The sequence below is a fragment of the Suncus etruscus genome, chromosome 1 (assembly GCF_024139225.1).
Source record: "Suncus etruscus isolate mSunEtr1 chromosome 1, mSunEtr1.pri.cur, whole genome shotgun sequence".
NCBI classification, from domain to species: Eukaryota; Metazoa; Chordata; class Mammalia; order Eulipotyphla; family Soricidae; genus Suncus; species Suncus etruscus.
The window spans coordinates 21561330-21578367 of record NC_064848.1 but is presented as its reverse complement, the minus strand read 5'-3'; the positions used below and the strand labels follow the sequence as shown (position 1 = coordinate 21578367).

Here is a 17038-nt window from a genome sequence, read left to right as displayed (position 1 = left end):
AATTGAACAGTTACATACCAATGGTATCAACCTTTCTACTCTTGCAGACATGCACTGACTGCTATATGGAACATTGACTGATGGACATTGTTGTTACAGGCAGCAGAGATTTATAAACTTTTTCCATTCTTGAACCCAAGACACAGGGTAGAGATATAAAATAGGTATACAAGTCAAATATTTATTGATGCTAAAGCATAAAGAATTTTATTTTAAAAATAAAAGAAACTATGGTCATCATGATAACCACAAAATATTGATCATGCTCACCTATCCTCCATCAAATCAATTTTTATTGGATTATCATTGTGTACAATAGTAAAGATACACTGGTACTGTTGTTATACCAATGACTGCATTTTATGAGTTTCATTAATGTGTAAAGAAACACAGGACAGGTAACCCTCTCTATTTGAGGTCATGACTGAGCATCTTTTCAGTAAAGATGTGCACTTACTTCGGATCCTTGACAAGGAGTCTTCTTATGAAATCTTTGGCTAGGGCACTGGTATTACTGAAGTATTCTTCCTCAAATTCATAGCTGACAGCAGATACATTTGCTAATGTTTCTTGCTTACTGTCTCCAAGAAATGGGGAGGCCCCACTTAAACTGTTAATAAAGGGGATGGGTACACAAAATATGAATAACCACTTCACATGTCATTTTCTTCCCTATAATATCTGACAAGGGAAGAGGAAAGAGGTAAGATCTTAAAATCTGGTACTTAGACATTCACTTTAGAAATAAATTACAGTTAAGGAGGGAGGTTTCCCAAAATAGTCAAGAGACCCAGGGTCACTCCTGGCATATCTGTGGGTGAACTGAGTCCATAGTTCATGAGAGGGTGGGAGGAAACAGTATTGGTTGGGCTCAGCAATGGAGAACCTCTGCAGGGCCTCTGGTGCTACACTCATTAATGCTTTTGGGGGACAATAATGTGGTGGTTGGGATCAAACTAGGGCTAGCTACATGAAAGACATGTTTAACCTTGTACTATATCTTCACCCCAGAAAGCAAGTACATTTTAGTGGGTATTGAATTATAGACAAAAGCTATAGCTTAATATAAGGGACGCACACAAAATTAATTGGCAGGCCCACAGGGACTAATCACAATGCTGGAAGTTCTGCTATTTGAACCAGGAAGCTAATCTGTCTGAGAGCTCAAGTGCCTCAATCAACTTCCAGCTGCCTCACAGGTTTATGTGAGCAACATAGAAAAGAGTTCAATCCCTGGGGAGCACAGAAATTTAAAATGAATGAGTACCACAGTCAGGATATACAATCTCTGGTGAGCAGATAGGGAGCACCATAGCCAAGTAAGCACCATACAACCATAACTTGTCTGTCTCATTCAAGAGTGTGGTTCCTGAAAAGCATGTGTGTAAGTACTATAGATAAAGGAATGCAAACCTCAGTGAGCACTGGGGCCAAGTGTGAAAAAACCCTAGTCAGTTCTGTAACAACCAAAGGGAAGTGGAAGGGCAGAGAAAAATTAGTGAAATGGAAGCTTAAAAAATAAAAAGTTAATATGGGATAGTATCTAATAGCTTACTGACTTCTTAGTAGTGGATAGTCACATTTCTTTTAGAGCCAATGCAATGGTTCTGATGACATATTTCAAATTATGTAAAATATATAATGAGTATAAGCTAAATGTTGGGGGTTTAAAGTTAATATGTTTATATAAAAACATGCAAACTCTAAGGCCAGGGAATTAGTTCAGGGATTTGGTGCTTGCCTTACATGCAGCCAACTCCTTTTTTGATAGCATTGCACATGGTGCCTGGAACTACTAGGAGTGACCCCTGAGAGCAAACCTTGACCACCTATTTCATTGTCTGATGAGATACAAAGCCACCCTCATCATCCCTGAAAATAGGCGTGCTGTCTAAAGAGAAAAATGTGTTACACCGGTTAATAAATTTAATGGTTTCAAGGCAAGAGGCAAAGAATACAAGGAGTGAATTTGGGTACTTACAGAATATAGGTTATTACCCCGATACTCCTAGACACAAAAATAAAGTTGAAAAGAAATGTCAGAAAGTAACAAAGTAAACAGTAAGATAACAACATCAGGGACATGTTCATTTTCCTTACCACATATCTGCCTCAAGACCAAGAGGTTCATAGTTGACTATCTCAGGAGCTAAGGAGAAACAAATTACATATTTAGTTTTAGAAAAGAAGTGAACCAAAAGACACCTGTTTCATAAATAAACCAGAAATATGTCTTAGTGACATATTTCTACCAAGAGTAAGGAAAAATTGCCAGCATAATATTTAAAAGAAAGAGATGATCTCAAAGCAAATAAACTCACCAACAAATTCTGGCGTTCCAAATATGTTTTTGAATTCATTGCCAAAATCGATTTTATGAGCCAACCCAAAATCGATGATCTTGATCCGAGGTTTAGGGGCATTTCTATCCAAAAGCATTATGTTTTCAGGCTTAAAAAAAAGAATGCACAATATTTGTAGAAATATTGCAATAAAATAATGTTCATCAACAAATAAGTGAATAAGCAATGTAAAATACATATGGATAGTATCTTATTTTTTTTAATTTTTAAAAAGTTTTTTGTTTTTGTTTTTGGGCCAGACCCAGTGACGCTCAGGGGTTACTCCTGGGTATGAGTTCAGAAGTCGCTCCTGGCTTGGGGGACTGTATGGGTCGCCGGGGAATCGGTCCGTCCTAGGCTAGCGCTGGCAAGGCAGACACCTTACCTCTAGTGCCACCACACAGGACCCAATAATATCTTTTTTTTTTTTTTTTTGGTTTTTGGGCCATACCCTGTGACGCTCAGGGGTTACTCCTGGCTATGCGCTCAGAAGTTGCTCCTGGCTTCTTGGGGGACCATATGGGACGCCGGGGGATCGAACCGCGGTCCGTCCTAGGCTAGCGCAGGCAAGGCAGGCACCTTACCTCCAGCGCCACCGCCCGGCCCCATTAATATCTTATTTAGTTTTAGTATAGCAGTACAATTCTGACATGCTACAAAATGAATGAAAATGAAAATTTTATGCTAGGTGAAATAAAATAGATATAGAAAGATAAATATCACATGATTCCACTTAAGTAAAGTAGCAAAAACAGTCAAATTCACATGGACAGAAATTTAAAAGGTAGCTATTTGGGATTGTGGGGAGGGAGTATTTAAAAATTCATACATAGTTTCAGTTTGAGAATATCAGTAAGTTTCAGAAATGGTGTGGTGGTTGAACAAAAATATAAATTGACTTAATGCAAACTGTACACTTAAAAAGATAAAATAGTGGGACTAAAGCAATAACACAGTGGGTAAAAATTTGTCTTGCATACAGTCAATCCCCCGCATCCCATCTGGTCCTTGGAGCCTGCCAGGAATGATTCCTGAGAGCAGAGTCAGGAGTAATTCCTGAGCATTGTCAGGTATGGCCCCAAAATCTAAATAAGTAAACAAACAAATAAACGAAAGATAAATAGTAATCCTTACAGTATGTTCACCATAATAATAATTTCTAAAAGCAATTAAATGCTATACTAAGGGTTAGATGGCAGAATAGTTTTTCCTTTTTCCTGGGGGCGGGGGGGGGGGGAGAGACTGAAAATACAAAAAATAGAAATACCCATAGCACCATCAGGCATGGCTACGAAGACCCGTGAGTACCATTCTGGTCCCTTGAAGCATGGGGCCCAAGCAGTGCAGCATCTTCTGGCCCCAGCATTGGTTGACCAAGTCTAGTGGGGAGTGTATCTGGACCCTAAACACTGCCCAAGGGGCTTATGTGAAAGGCATGTCAGTCAGTTAATACTTGGAAAAAGAATGGGGACACAACAAATGGAGGGAGGAAGCTGATACAAGATTAACATTTAAGTTAACAAGTTAAGTCAAGATGAGGTATCTGGAGATGGAACTCTATCTCCATCTACAATGGCTCAAAACTTCTGTGCACCTTTACCATTTCTGGCTCCCAGGCCAGAAACTAGATGTCAAATACTGAAGGTGTTTATATCAGTAATCTTTGGGGAGTTTATTAGTGAGAGCGAGTGGGGTATAGGAGAGATCTTAAGTTTGTTTACACTAAAGATGGAGAAGATTTGAAGAGTCTTGTCTTTTTAAAGTCTTAACCAAGTTCCAATGACCTGAATCAATCACTTCACTGCTTTTGTAAAATCTCTCTGCCTTGAATGGTACCTTGAATCTCACATTGTCACTGCCTTTCATTCATATTTATGCCTTCTCTTCCCAATTACTACAGTACTGTGATACTTTGGAATATGGCCTATCTTTTTTTTTTTTTTTTTTGTCTCTTAGAATGCATTTTCCCAGTATGGCAAAGTCCCCAATTAGCTAGTCTCAGGGTTTGGTATGATACTAGTGACAGCATAAAACCCTTAAGCCTTTTCATAAAGAGATTAAGATACCTTCCACCTTACTGTTCCATAGCAGGGGGATAGAAACTGGGTAGCCAGTTTCAATAACAAGGCTATTATCATCAGACCACTGAAAGGAGCCCCCTTTATTAAAGGCCTAACAATGGTGAAGATCCTTTGATGTTTCCCTAGAAATCTTCAAATCTTAAAGCTGTATCTCACAAAAAGATTAGGAATCTTTGCAGTAGGATGCTTTATATCTAATTGAAAGAGAAGGCTTCAGCCCCCTTTGCTAGTGGCTAGTTACATTTTTGACTGTTCCTATCCTACCTGTTTAATATTCCTGTAAATTTCAAGATTTTTTCTGATAAAAATAGAAAGTTAACAATCCTCCCCACCCTCCCAAGATCACAAAACTGCTCAGAGCTTAGGCTCCTCACTGATGACTAAGACCAATGATCCAAAAGATTCAGACCAGCCTGACCATTCTGCAGGAATCCTGAATTCTTTCTTACATTCTTGCCTAGAGATTTTGTTTGGGCTCTTTGTGGTATATATATATATTTTAATCAACTGACACACAGGAAAAATATCTCTTTTATTTAGTACTTGGCTCTCTAAACTTTGATTATACTCAGCAGCATACCTTCAGATCAAAGTGGGCGATCTGAAGGGAGTGCAAGTAGTAAACACCATTAAGAATCTGTTTGAGAAATTCAGTGGCTTCCTCTTCAGTCAAAGATTCTTTTTCAGCTAAGAAGTCAAATAGCTCACCACCTGCAACTCTGAAAGACAAAAAAGAGGAAGTAGAGGTTATTGAGGAAGACTGTTTCATACTGATGCTGGTAAGAGCCCTAGGAAACATGTGGAGAGAGGCTGCAGCCTTGGAAAGGCAATCTACCTCTCTTCCTAGAAGGACTGAAAAAAAAAAAAAAAAAAAAAACCCAAAAAAAACCAAAAAAAAAACAACCTAGGACTGTGAACCTTGCTCAATGAAGAAAAACGAAGTTCTAGACATTACCCAGGCCATTGATGAAGGGTTGTTGACACTGGTGGTGGGAAGAGTGCTGACTCATTGTATAACTCAAATTCAACTAGGAAGGATTTTGTTGATCAAAATTGTTTTAATAATAATAAAAAAGAATAGAGAAAAGAAAGAAAAAAACCCAAGATAATTAAATATTCATGAAGTAATGGATCACATACTATGAAGAATTTCATTTATAAAAAAGTCAAAATAATTAAATTGCAATATCCAATGAAAAAATTTTTGTGAAGTATGATCTTATTATGAGCAGTATAGTCTCTTGAAGTTTCTTTTCTGCAGGGGATCCATTCTTCACTTGGTGATGTCTCCTTTTGGAATCTGTGTGGTGATTCATTTTCATAATCCTCAAAGATCTTAGTATTTGCCTCTCAAAACAATGTGTTCTACATGCCTTTGGACTATTCTATTTGGGGCTGAAAACATATTTTTGTGGCTTTAGATTTTAATAGATGTCTACTGCCCTCCATACCTGCAGCCAGATTTTATTATTTCACAACTGTTTTTCATTGCATTTGAGGGCTATTCCTTATGTAACACTGATGTTAAATTTTGCTGTTTTATATATTTCATTTTTTTCCTCCCAATTTTTCATTTGTCCTTTAATTTACCTTAAATGTTTGTTTTTGTTTTTATTTTGGTTATTGTGCTACCACAGATTATTTTACCCCTAATTTTTATAACTGGCCCTATGATTTATAAAAACTGTTAATTATGGTTTCATGTATACAATTTTCTAAAATCACACACACCAGTGTTATCTCCTGTTCTACTCTACTCTACTCTACTCTACTCTACTCTACTCTACTCTACTCTACTCTACTCTACTCTTCATGCTATTCACTCCCATCCCATTTCCTTAGCAAACTAAATACTTAGGTTTTGTTGCCTTTGGCCATACACCTAACTAATTTTCTTTATATTCCATATACAAAAGAGAGATCATTCTGTATTTGTCTCCTTCTAAAAGACTTCATTCAATTTTTATTGCAATCCATTAGGAAAAATTTGCACAATTCCATCTTATGGATTAGTGTGTGTGTGTGTGTGTTTCAACGCCTATAGTGGGGAAATTACCAGAAAAAGCACTGCAGACCTTTGGATTCCATTAGGAAAAATTTGCACAATTCCATCTTATGGATTAGTGTGTGTGTGTGTGTGTGTTGTGTGTGTGTGTGTGTGTGTATGTGTGTTTCAAAGCCTATAGTGGGGAAATTACCAGAAAAAGCACTGCAGACCTTTGGATTCCATTACCTATCACGATCACGTAAGGTTCCGGAAATCAGGTGTGTGCATCTTCCCTCTACTACTTTTAGTGGGACCATGCCAAAATAGAAAGTGGGCCAGTGTGTGATTTATACCATAGAAACAGACAAACATTACACATATTTTCTGATTTTCTTCTCCCTTTTTATCTTTTCTATTTACACATCTACCAGGATACCAATAAGTGGCATCTCACTTCAGTTCAGAAATGCTACTTTTAGATATGGACAATTCTATGAGACAATTCCTTCCTACATAGTCCAGACATTTAGCTCTGGTAACACAGGTTTGATTCAACCTTTTAGAATAGAGGTTAACATTATTTTTTGCAAGTGAATGAATTTGTGGACCATACTTTTTCTGAGGCAACTTTTAGACTCTGTTATTCTTATTTATTTTGTTTTATTTTTGTTTCTGGGCTGCACTAGTGAGTCTTAAGGATTATTCCTTGTACTGTACTTCAGAATCACTCCTGAAGTGATATGGCTCAGTGGGCCATATGGAATTCTAGGGATTGGATTTAGGTTAGCTGTGTGCAAGGCAAGCTCTACTATCTCTCTTGCCTCTAGATTCTGCTGCTCTTCATTCTCTTCAATCAATTAAAAGTATGGGCCTATATTAAAATCATACATTTGTATTCTTTAAATTTTGAATATCATTAAAAATGTAGATCAGGGCCCGGAGAGATAGCACAGCAGCGTTTGCCTTGCAAGCAGCCAATCCAGGACCAAAGGTGGCTGGTTCGAATCCCGGTATCCCATATGGTCCCCCGTGCCTGCCAGGAGCTATTTCTGAGCAGACAGCCAGGAGTAACCCCTGAGCAATGCCGGGTGTGGCCCAAAAACAAACAAACAAACAAACAAAACCCAAAAAAATGTAGATCAGGGCTAGAGTAATAGCATATGGGGAGGGTGTTTGCCTTGCATGCAACTGACCCAGGTTCAGTCCCCAATATTCCATACAGTCCCCATAACCCACTGATCCTCTGAGCCTGCCAGGAGTGATTCCTTAGCACAGAGCCAGGAGTACTAATAACAAAAACCACAACAAAAAAAAAGTAGATCATTATTGAACACTCTTTAAACTAGAACTGACTTGGGTCCACCAATTAATTAAAACTTAGTAATCCCTGATAAAAAATAGTACAAGTCACAAAACACAAGTTACAGTGTGTCTTACAAAGACTTCTTCCGGGGGAGGGAAAAAAACAAAGACTTCTTCCATTTCTAGACATGGTCCTCATATATAACTGACTCTCTTCAAATCTAGAATTCTGCTAGGGTTTCTCTTAAAGTTAATTCAAAGTAAAGGTGAAGTGACTTAGGTATATTGCTAGAATCTGATTTACTGAATGTAAATATAGAAGGCATAGGAACAATAGGCTCATTAATGGCAGAAAAAGATACAAAAATCTAGATTGAAGTTAGTAAGGCACACTGGTCAAAACGGGAGTTTCACAGAATCTAGGTTCTAAAAGCATCAGAACAAATCTGTTATGTGCTGGCTACAAGAATCCAGAAAAGCCATTTTACCAATCTAGGTTTCTGGAAGAATGAAGATAACAGCAAATAAAGATGACTACCCAGACAGAATTATAGTGCTCTTTTTCTTCACCTTTAACATGATAAGGTTGTTTGAAATAGAAAGGTGATATGCTGTCATTATTAGGATACTGATAATTTCCATGAAGTATCTAGGGCATCTGGCCTGTGAATCCAGCAGCTGTACTGTGGGGTGCAAAAACTTTTGTTTGTTGAAAGACGATTTCCAGAAGACCCACAGTATTTTTTTTTCCCTGAAAAAGAGTAGTAAGTCAAACAAATTAGAGGAACTCTATTTTATTTTATTTATAAGTTTTTGGACTTGACTGATAGTACAAGGGAGAGCATTTTGCTTTGCACACAACAAATCTGGGTTCAATTCTTGGCACCTCATATGTTCCCCCAAGTCTTATTAGGAAAGATTTCTGAGTCAGGAGTAAGCCCTGAGCACCACTGGATGTGGCCATCCCCCTATATTTTGTTGTTGTTGTTTTGGCCACATCCAGATGTACTCAAGGGTTACTCCTGACTCTGCACTCAGAAATCACTCTTGGCAGGCTTGGGGGATCATATAGGATGCCAGATATAGAACCCAGGTTGACTGCATGCAAGGCAAATGTTCAACCCCCTGTGCTATCACTCCAACTCCTAAATAATTTTTAATTTTTTAGGTAACATGGCTACAATGGCATTGTGATACAAAGTTGTGTGTTCATAACATTCTCCCACTCTCACTATTTTTCTTCTAGTCTGATCCTTAATCACTCATCCCTTACCTTCTCCCACCACCCCGCTCATCTGCACCAACTGCTTGATTTTGTAATCCAAGGCCAAGGGTTTATCACTGTTTAATACTGCATTTCATTGTTTGTCTTTCTAAATTCCATGCATGCACGAGATCATCTGACATTTATATTTCTTCCTCTGAATTACTTTGCTTAACACTGTCCTCCAATTCCAACCATGTTGCAGCAAACTACATGATTTCATCTTCTCATATAGCTACATTGTATATACGACACAGCTTCTTTATTTATTCCTTATTTATTGTTGTTTGTGAGTAGATGTCAAGAAATAAAATGGGTTATATGGGAGCTGGATTATGTGGGAGCTTTACTCTTCTCTTAGTTTTTGAAGCAATCTTCATGTTGCTTTCCATAGAGGCATTATCAGATGGCATTCCCACCAACGGTAATCAGGGTTTCTTTTTTACCACATCCTCCATCACTGGTCATTTCCAGTCTATTTTATATGCTCCATACACACTGATACAAAATATTTTAATATTCCTTTAATTTTCACTTCCACAATAAAAGATGATGAATACTTTTATATGCTACCTGACCATACCTATGATTTTTTGGGGGGAGGTTAAGTCAGAGGTCCTCAAATTTTTTAAACAGGGGGCCAGTTCACTGTCCTTCAGACTGTTGGAGGGCCAGATTATAGTAAAAACAAAAATTATGAACAAATATCTATGCACATTGCATATATCTTATTTAGAAGTGAAGAAACAAAATGGGAATAAATACAATATGTGGCCCGCGGGCCGTAGTTTGAAGACCCCTGGTTTAAGTGATCTGCAATTATAGTTCCACAACCTCAACTGATGATCAAATGATCTGCTGAGGCAGATTTTCAAACATGGGACTGCAGATCTTAGCTAGACATGGTGCTGCAACAAGCAAACAAACAAACAAACAAACAAACAAAAAAATCCCTACTTAACCTTATTTTGTTTTGTGAGGACAATTTTTTGGAAATAATAAAGCATTACAAAATTAGGAAACAAACCAAAGCCAGCTTTGTTTTTTCCCTTTCAGCGAGTAAAATCTACTTGCTCCATATATTAAATAATAGATTAAAATGTCTGAACTTTAATTATGCTATTATCTTTGAGTTGTGGTTTGTTAGCTTACTGGAAAAATAAAACAATGAAAATTTTAGGGGAATGGGGTTAGAAAGGCCTGCTGGCAGAGGTGACACATTTTGCCTATAGAATGTCTTCTGTAAGTGGGCCATCATCCCGACAATGAGTTAACAGATGTCACTATCATCCCACCCCCATCATGAGCACTTATTCATTTTCTATTCTTATTTGCATTTTTGTTTCCATACTAGATAAAAAAAATTTGATATAAAAAAAAATCATCCAGAAGAACTGTCTCCTTCCTGATAAGTTTTGGGAAGCTAAAGGAGTTGGAAATTCTGAGAGCAGTTAGCTTTAGGTATTCTTTTTTTTTTTTTTTTGGTTTTTGGGCCACACCCGGTGACGCTCAGGGGTTACTCCTGGCTATGCGCTCAGAAGTCGCTCCTGGCTTGGGGGACCATATGGGACGCCGGGGGATCGAACCGCGGTCCGTCTCCTAGGCTAGCGCAGGTAAGGCAGGCACCTTACCTCGAGCGCCACCGCCCGGCCCCAGCTTTAGGTATTCTTATCTGGGTTGGTGGCAAGAAGGACACTAGAAAGGCCAGTGGACTTCTGAGGTTTGCATCCCAGAAGGCAACAGCTAAGTCTATAAACTTGGCTATCATAAATACAATAATAGGTGAGCAGAAAGAATAATGGCTCAGTTTTGAATGGGATACAGAAGTACCTGACTGGACCTTGGAGCATAATAATTTCTGACCATGAATAGTCCATCTGCTTATTGCAGCACTACAAATGTTCATGTTCATTGTGCACTGGTATGGTGTGGCAACAAGAATATGCTATGAGCAATATGGTGGGGGAGTATGTGTTGATAGGGAGGGGCTGAGAACTAAACTAGTTCTATCTACCATGCAGATTTCTTAAACTAAAATACACATACAAAATAAGAGCTTCAACAACAATATTGATCACAACAAATGCCCAAACCTCTTTTTATTTTAATGATATCAATCCAAGATTTGGAGGCCCACAGAAATAACTGGGCCAATCAAAATCAGTAGAAATGGAAAAATTGAGATAATCAGACATCTTAGTCTGAATCAACATAAATGATGCTAGAATTAATAATAAAGTCAGGAATAGCCAGTCAAAAATGGAGATCAAATAAAAAATTTATATACTTAGATGAAAACTAAAGAAAGTATAACAAGGGAAGAACCAGGTCTTGCCAATCCCCATATTCTAGGCAAATTCATTCTCACTGACAATCCAGCCAAAAGAATTTAGATGAAAACTATGGATTGTTTTTAGTGACCTGGAAATTACAGAATAGAGTACCACTGGTTTTTCACACGATACCAACAATGAATCAAGACTCTGACCATTCTTTTTTTTTTTTTTTGTATTTTTTATTTATTTAAACATCTTGATTACAAATATGATTGTGATTAGGTTTCAGTCATGTAAAGAACACCCCCCTTCACCAGTGCAACATTCCCACCACCAATGTCCCAAATCTCCCTCCATCCCACCCCACCCCACCTGTACTCTAGACAGGCTTTCCAGTTCCCTCATTTATTCACATGGTTATGGTAGTTCTCAGTGTAGTTATTTCTATAACTGCACTCACCACTCTGTGGTGAGCTTCATGAAGTGAGCTGGGAGTTCCAGCCCTCCTCTCATTGTCTCTGAGGATTGTTGCAAAGATGACTTTTATTTTTCTTAAAACCTATAGATGAGTGAGACTATTCTGCATCTCTCTCTCTCTCTCTGACTTATTTCACTCAACATAATAGACTCCATGTACATCCATGTATAGAAAAATTTCATGACTTCATCTCTCCCGACAGCTGCATAATATTCCATTGTGTAAATGTACCACAGTTTCTTTAGCCATTTGTCAGGTGAAGGGCATCTTGGTTGTTTCCAGAGCCTGGCTATTGTGAATAGTGCTGCAATAAACATAGGTGTGAGGAAGGGGTTTTTATATTGTATTCTTGGTTCCTAGGGTATATTCCTAGGAGTGGGATAGCTGGATCGTATGGGAACTCAATTTCTAGTTTTTTAAGCATCTGACAAATGGGGGAAAACTACTCTTAAAATTAATTTATAACAAAATAAACTCATGGTAGTCCTACCTCTGCCTTTGAGGTAAAAAGAAACAAATCACTGATAGGAGCGAGTCAGGGGTTATGAGAAGCATGGAGGTGACCCTCAGGTAAAATTATTCAGATAAAAGGACTAAGCAAGGGCTCAAAGATAAATCATGAGATTTATTCTAAATCATGAGATTTAACCTGTGGGCAGAAGGAAGCCACTATAAACTGTTCATAAAGCTTTACTAAAATATGGGGCTGGAGCAATAGCATAGTGGGAGGGCACTTGCCTTGCATGTGTGTGACTCAGGTTTGATCCTGGCATCCGATATGGTCTCCAGTGCTTACCAGGTGTGATTTTTGAGTAAAAAGCCAGGAGTAACCCACGAGATGTGGCTCAAAACCAAAACCACCAACAAACAAAAAACTTTACTGAAATTGACTGAGTTTACTGAAATGTGACTCAGGTTGCATAAAACTCATCTTTTTTGGGGGGGTTGGGGGGCACACCGGCAGTGCTAAGGGGTTACTCTTGAATCTGCACTAAGGAATTATTCCTGACTCTACACTTAGGAATCACTTCTAGTGCTTTTGGGGGAGCATGTGGGATACTGGGGATCAAAACTGGGTCAGTTGCATGCAGGGCAAGTGCCCTATCTATACTGTACTACCTTTCCATTCCCAACTTACCCTCTTAAGTATACAATTAAATGATATTTAATATAGTCAAGTGATAGTTCAACTATCATGACAATTTTAAAACAGTTCTACCTACCATCCCAAAAAGATACTTTCACTCAGGGGCTAGAGAGATAGCATGGAGGTAAGGCGTTTGCCTTTCATGCAGAAGGTCATTGGTTCAAATCCCGACATCCCATATGGTCCCCTGAGCCTGCCAGGAGCGATTTCTGAGCATGGAGCCAGGAATAATCACTAAGCACTGCCAGGTGTGACCCAAAAACCCAAAATAAATAAATAAATAAAAATAAAAAGATACTTTCACTCTTATTTAGCAAATTCCCCACTACCATCTAGCCTGTGAAAGGCAGCATTAATCTAATGTTTTGACAGATTTGCTTGTACTGGAAATTTCATATAAATTAAATAATGACATGTATCATTGAGACTAGCTTTTTACATGTTGTTTTAAAGGTTCATTCATATTGTTTTAATCCATACATCATAATGACATATGCATATAGATACATTTATAAAATTTATAAAAAGTTTACTTAGACTTGTCAGATTTCTTTATATACTCATAAGCTAATGTACATTTTATTTGTTTATAATTATATGTATATGCTCATAAATACTTGACCATAATATGTAAATAATATACCTCTGTATAGGCATTACTCCTGTTTCTCTTTGTATGTTGAAAAAACTAAGTTATAGTATTTTAAATAATGGAGGTATGCAAACCTGTGTTCATGGCTACACTTAGTACAATAGCCAAGATAAGGAAACAACCCAGAGCCACGTTACAAATGGAGAGATCAAGTAGTTATGGTATAAAATACTAGAATATACACAATGGAATACTATGCACCATTAAGAAAGAAAAAAATTGTGTAACTTGCAACATGAATGGAGCTAGAGGATATAGTAAATATAGTCAGTCATAAGGAAAGGGCTCAATATAGAATGATTTCTCTCAAAAGTGAGACTTAAAGGTATATAGCAAGTATCAACAAAGTGTCAAAGGTAATATAGTGGGAAAACTCATCCATATAACTGAGTTGGGGAATAGAAGAGAGGTGTTTGGGGATCTTAGGAGAGAAAGGAGTATACTGGTGATGGTGTGTTATAGGAATTATGTACATGAGAAACTATTATTAATAGCACTCTAAACTACTGAATCTCAATAAAAATTTAAATTGAAAAATTGTAGAAGCAATAACTCTACATAGCAAAATAGCAGCACAGTCCTTTATAGCAATAAAACTCCTGAAAGTTAACAAACTAAACTCTCCTCTCAAACAGTGGCCTGATAGATCAGAAAACAAAATCTATCCATTTTCTGCTTAAAGAAAACACATCTGAAATCTCAGGATAAACACAGGCTCAGAGTAAAAGAATGTAAAACATTTATACAAGCCAATGGAAAACTAAAAACAGCTGGAACAGCCAAACTTATATAAACCAAATTGTAATCAACCTAAAAATTAGAGACAAAAATGGACACTATTTATTAATAAAGGAAAAATTAGATCAAGAAGTATTAACTCTAATCAACAAATACACACCAAATATTAGGGAATGAAAGTTTTTAAGAGTGTTGTTCACAAACCAAGAGAAACACTTGGATGGAAATGTGATAGTTGGAGATTTCAACATATCACTCTCACTATTGAATAGATGCACTAGGCAGTATTTCAGTTAGGACAAAAGAGCTTTAAATGAAAAACTAAAAAAGTTGGGACTACTAGATTTATTCAGGGCCTTCCACAGCAAAGCTGAATATTTTCTCCTTTAGCGCACACAAAATATTCTACAGGTTAGATCACATTTAGGACATACATCTAACTTACATAAATAAGAATCACACTAAGCATCCTATCAGAACACAAACCATAGCAAAAGAAACAGACCATAAAAAGAAGATGTGGGAAAACTCCAACACTTGGAGACTGCATAAATGCTGCTTAATAATAGCTGGATCAAAGAAGAAATCAAGGAAGAAATAAAGGATTCCTTGAGACCAATGATAATGAAGAAACAAGGAACCAAAACTGTGAGACACAGTTTTAGCAGTAATTAGGGGGAAACTCATATCAAAATAGGCAAATATAAGAAAAGAAATCAAGATAAAATCAACAACTGAAATGAAAACCTTAAATGAACCCAAATACTAGGAGAAGAGAAGAAATAATAAAAACCAGAACAGAACTCAATGAAATAGAAACCAAGAAAACAACATAAAGCATCAGTAAAATCAGAAACCGATTCTTCAATAGCATAAATAAGGGGACTGGAGTGATAGCACAGTGAGAGGGCATTTGCCTTGTATGTGGCTAACTTGGGTTCAACCCCTGGCATCCCATATGATCCCCAAAACCAACCAGGATGATTTCTGGGTGCAGAGCCAGGAGTAATCCCTGAGCACCACTGGGTGTGGTCCAAAGGCCAATAAAATAAATAATTAAATAAATAAATACAAATCTTTTACAAGACTCACAAGGAAAAAGAGAAAGTGTTAAAAAAAATTTGGATTACGGGGCCGGGCGGTGGCGCTAGAGGTCAGGTGCCTGCCTTGCCTGCGCTAGCCTTGGATGGACCACAGTTCGATCCCCCGGTTTCCCATATGGTCCCCCAAGCCAGGAGTGACTTCTGAGCGCATAGCCAGGAGTAACCCCTGAGCGTCACCGGGTGTGGCCCAAAAACCAAAAAAAAAAAAAAAAATTTTGGATTAGAAATGAAAAATAAGGAGCTGGAGCAATAGTGCAGTGGTATGGCGTTTGTCTCGCATGTGCTAACTTAGAATGGACCTCGATTCGATCCCTGGCATCCCATGTAGTCTCCCATGCCAGGTGCTATTTCTGAACGCATAGCCAGGAGTGTCACCTGAGCATCACTGGGTGTGGCCCTAAAACAAACATACAAAACAAACAAACAGAAAAAAAAATGGAAAAGAACTTCCAGAAATCCAAGAGATCATGAGAGCTTACTACAAACAACCTTACTCAGTTGAACTAGAAAAAACTGATAGATTTCTAGAAACATACAAAAAAACATCCAAAAACTGAATAAGGAAGAAGTTGATGGCTTGAGTAATCCTACCAGGAGCAAAGAAATTGAAATAGTAACTAAGAATCTCCCAAAAATAAAAGTCCTGCCCAGATGGGTTTATTGATGAGTTTTATCAAACCTTCAGAGATTAATTGCCATTGTTCTTAAAACTCTTCCAAATATATTTTAAATAAAAGAATCCTCCCTACCATTTTCTACAATACTAAATTTACATTGATAACCCAAAGCTGACAGAAATAATACCAAAAAGAAAATTTCAGACCAATGTCCTTGATAAATACTGATGTAAAAATCCTCAACAAAATCTTAGCAAATGAATACAATGGTACATCAAACAAATCATACATCTCCATCAGGTACCGTATTCATTCGAGTATAACGTGCACCCATTTATAACGCACATCCCTAATTTTCAATAAAAATCAGTATAAAATTTTGTTTCACACCAAGCATTGAAATTGACAAAAAAACGTTGTTGAACACGTGCGGCCATGATAAAAATCATTTATTAACAACGTAAACTGGTATAAACACAATACCGGAATGAAATGATCAGTAACAATATTTATTTAAAATGCTTCAAAGTCAGGTTCATCATCAGATACACTAAAGAGTTGTTCCCATTCTTCTAGAGTTAATTTTTCATCAGTGTCCCAGTTGGCAGAAACATCTGTTTCTCCAGTTTCTTCGCTTTCTTCTGAGTCTGAATTCCACAGCAGGTCGTGTTCTGTGCTGTCCATTTTATTGCTGATGCCTGTCTTCCAAAAACTCTTGATGATCATTTCTTTTGGTCTGTCTTCCCATGATGTTTGAACCCAGGATGTCATGAGAGATAGGTCAGGTTTCTTAAGGTTTCTTTTTTTTCCCCTTAACCCTTGCGTACAGTGTGCAGCTGTAGCCCGGAAAAGGCGCAGAGCAAACTCACAATTCGCCTGCACCCTCACTGAACCGGCCGCTACTGACACCCCACCCCAGCCCTTGTTTATAATGTGGACTCAAACTGTGATTTCTTTTTTTGGTAGAGAAATTTGTGCATTATACTCGAATAAATATGGTAGGTTTCATCTGAGCAATTCAAGGATGATTCATTATATGCAAATAAATTAA

The 17038-nt window shown here is 37.6% G+C and overlaps 1 protein-coding gene across 1 annotated transcript in view; it reads right to left on the bottom strand.

The window, feature by feature from the left end:
* DAPK1 (death associated protein kinase 1) overlaps positions 1-17038 on the bottom strand; it is a 185594-nt gene that overhangs the window by 56280 nt on the left and 112276 nt on the right. The window contains exons 3-7 of the mRNA XM_049784131.1: positions 5004-5142; positions 2322-2451; positions 2101-2149; positions 1982-2008; positions 458-610 (exon numbers count right to left, since the gene is read on the bottom strand). Of these exons, the coding sequence (XP_049640088.1) occupies positions 458-610; positions 1982-2008; positions 2101-2149; positions 2322-2451; positions 5004-5142 (498 nt within the window). The remainder of the gene's footprint in view (positions 1-457; positions 611-1981; positions 2009-2100; positions 2150-2321; positions 2452-5003; positions 5143-17038) is intronic.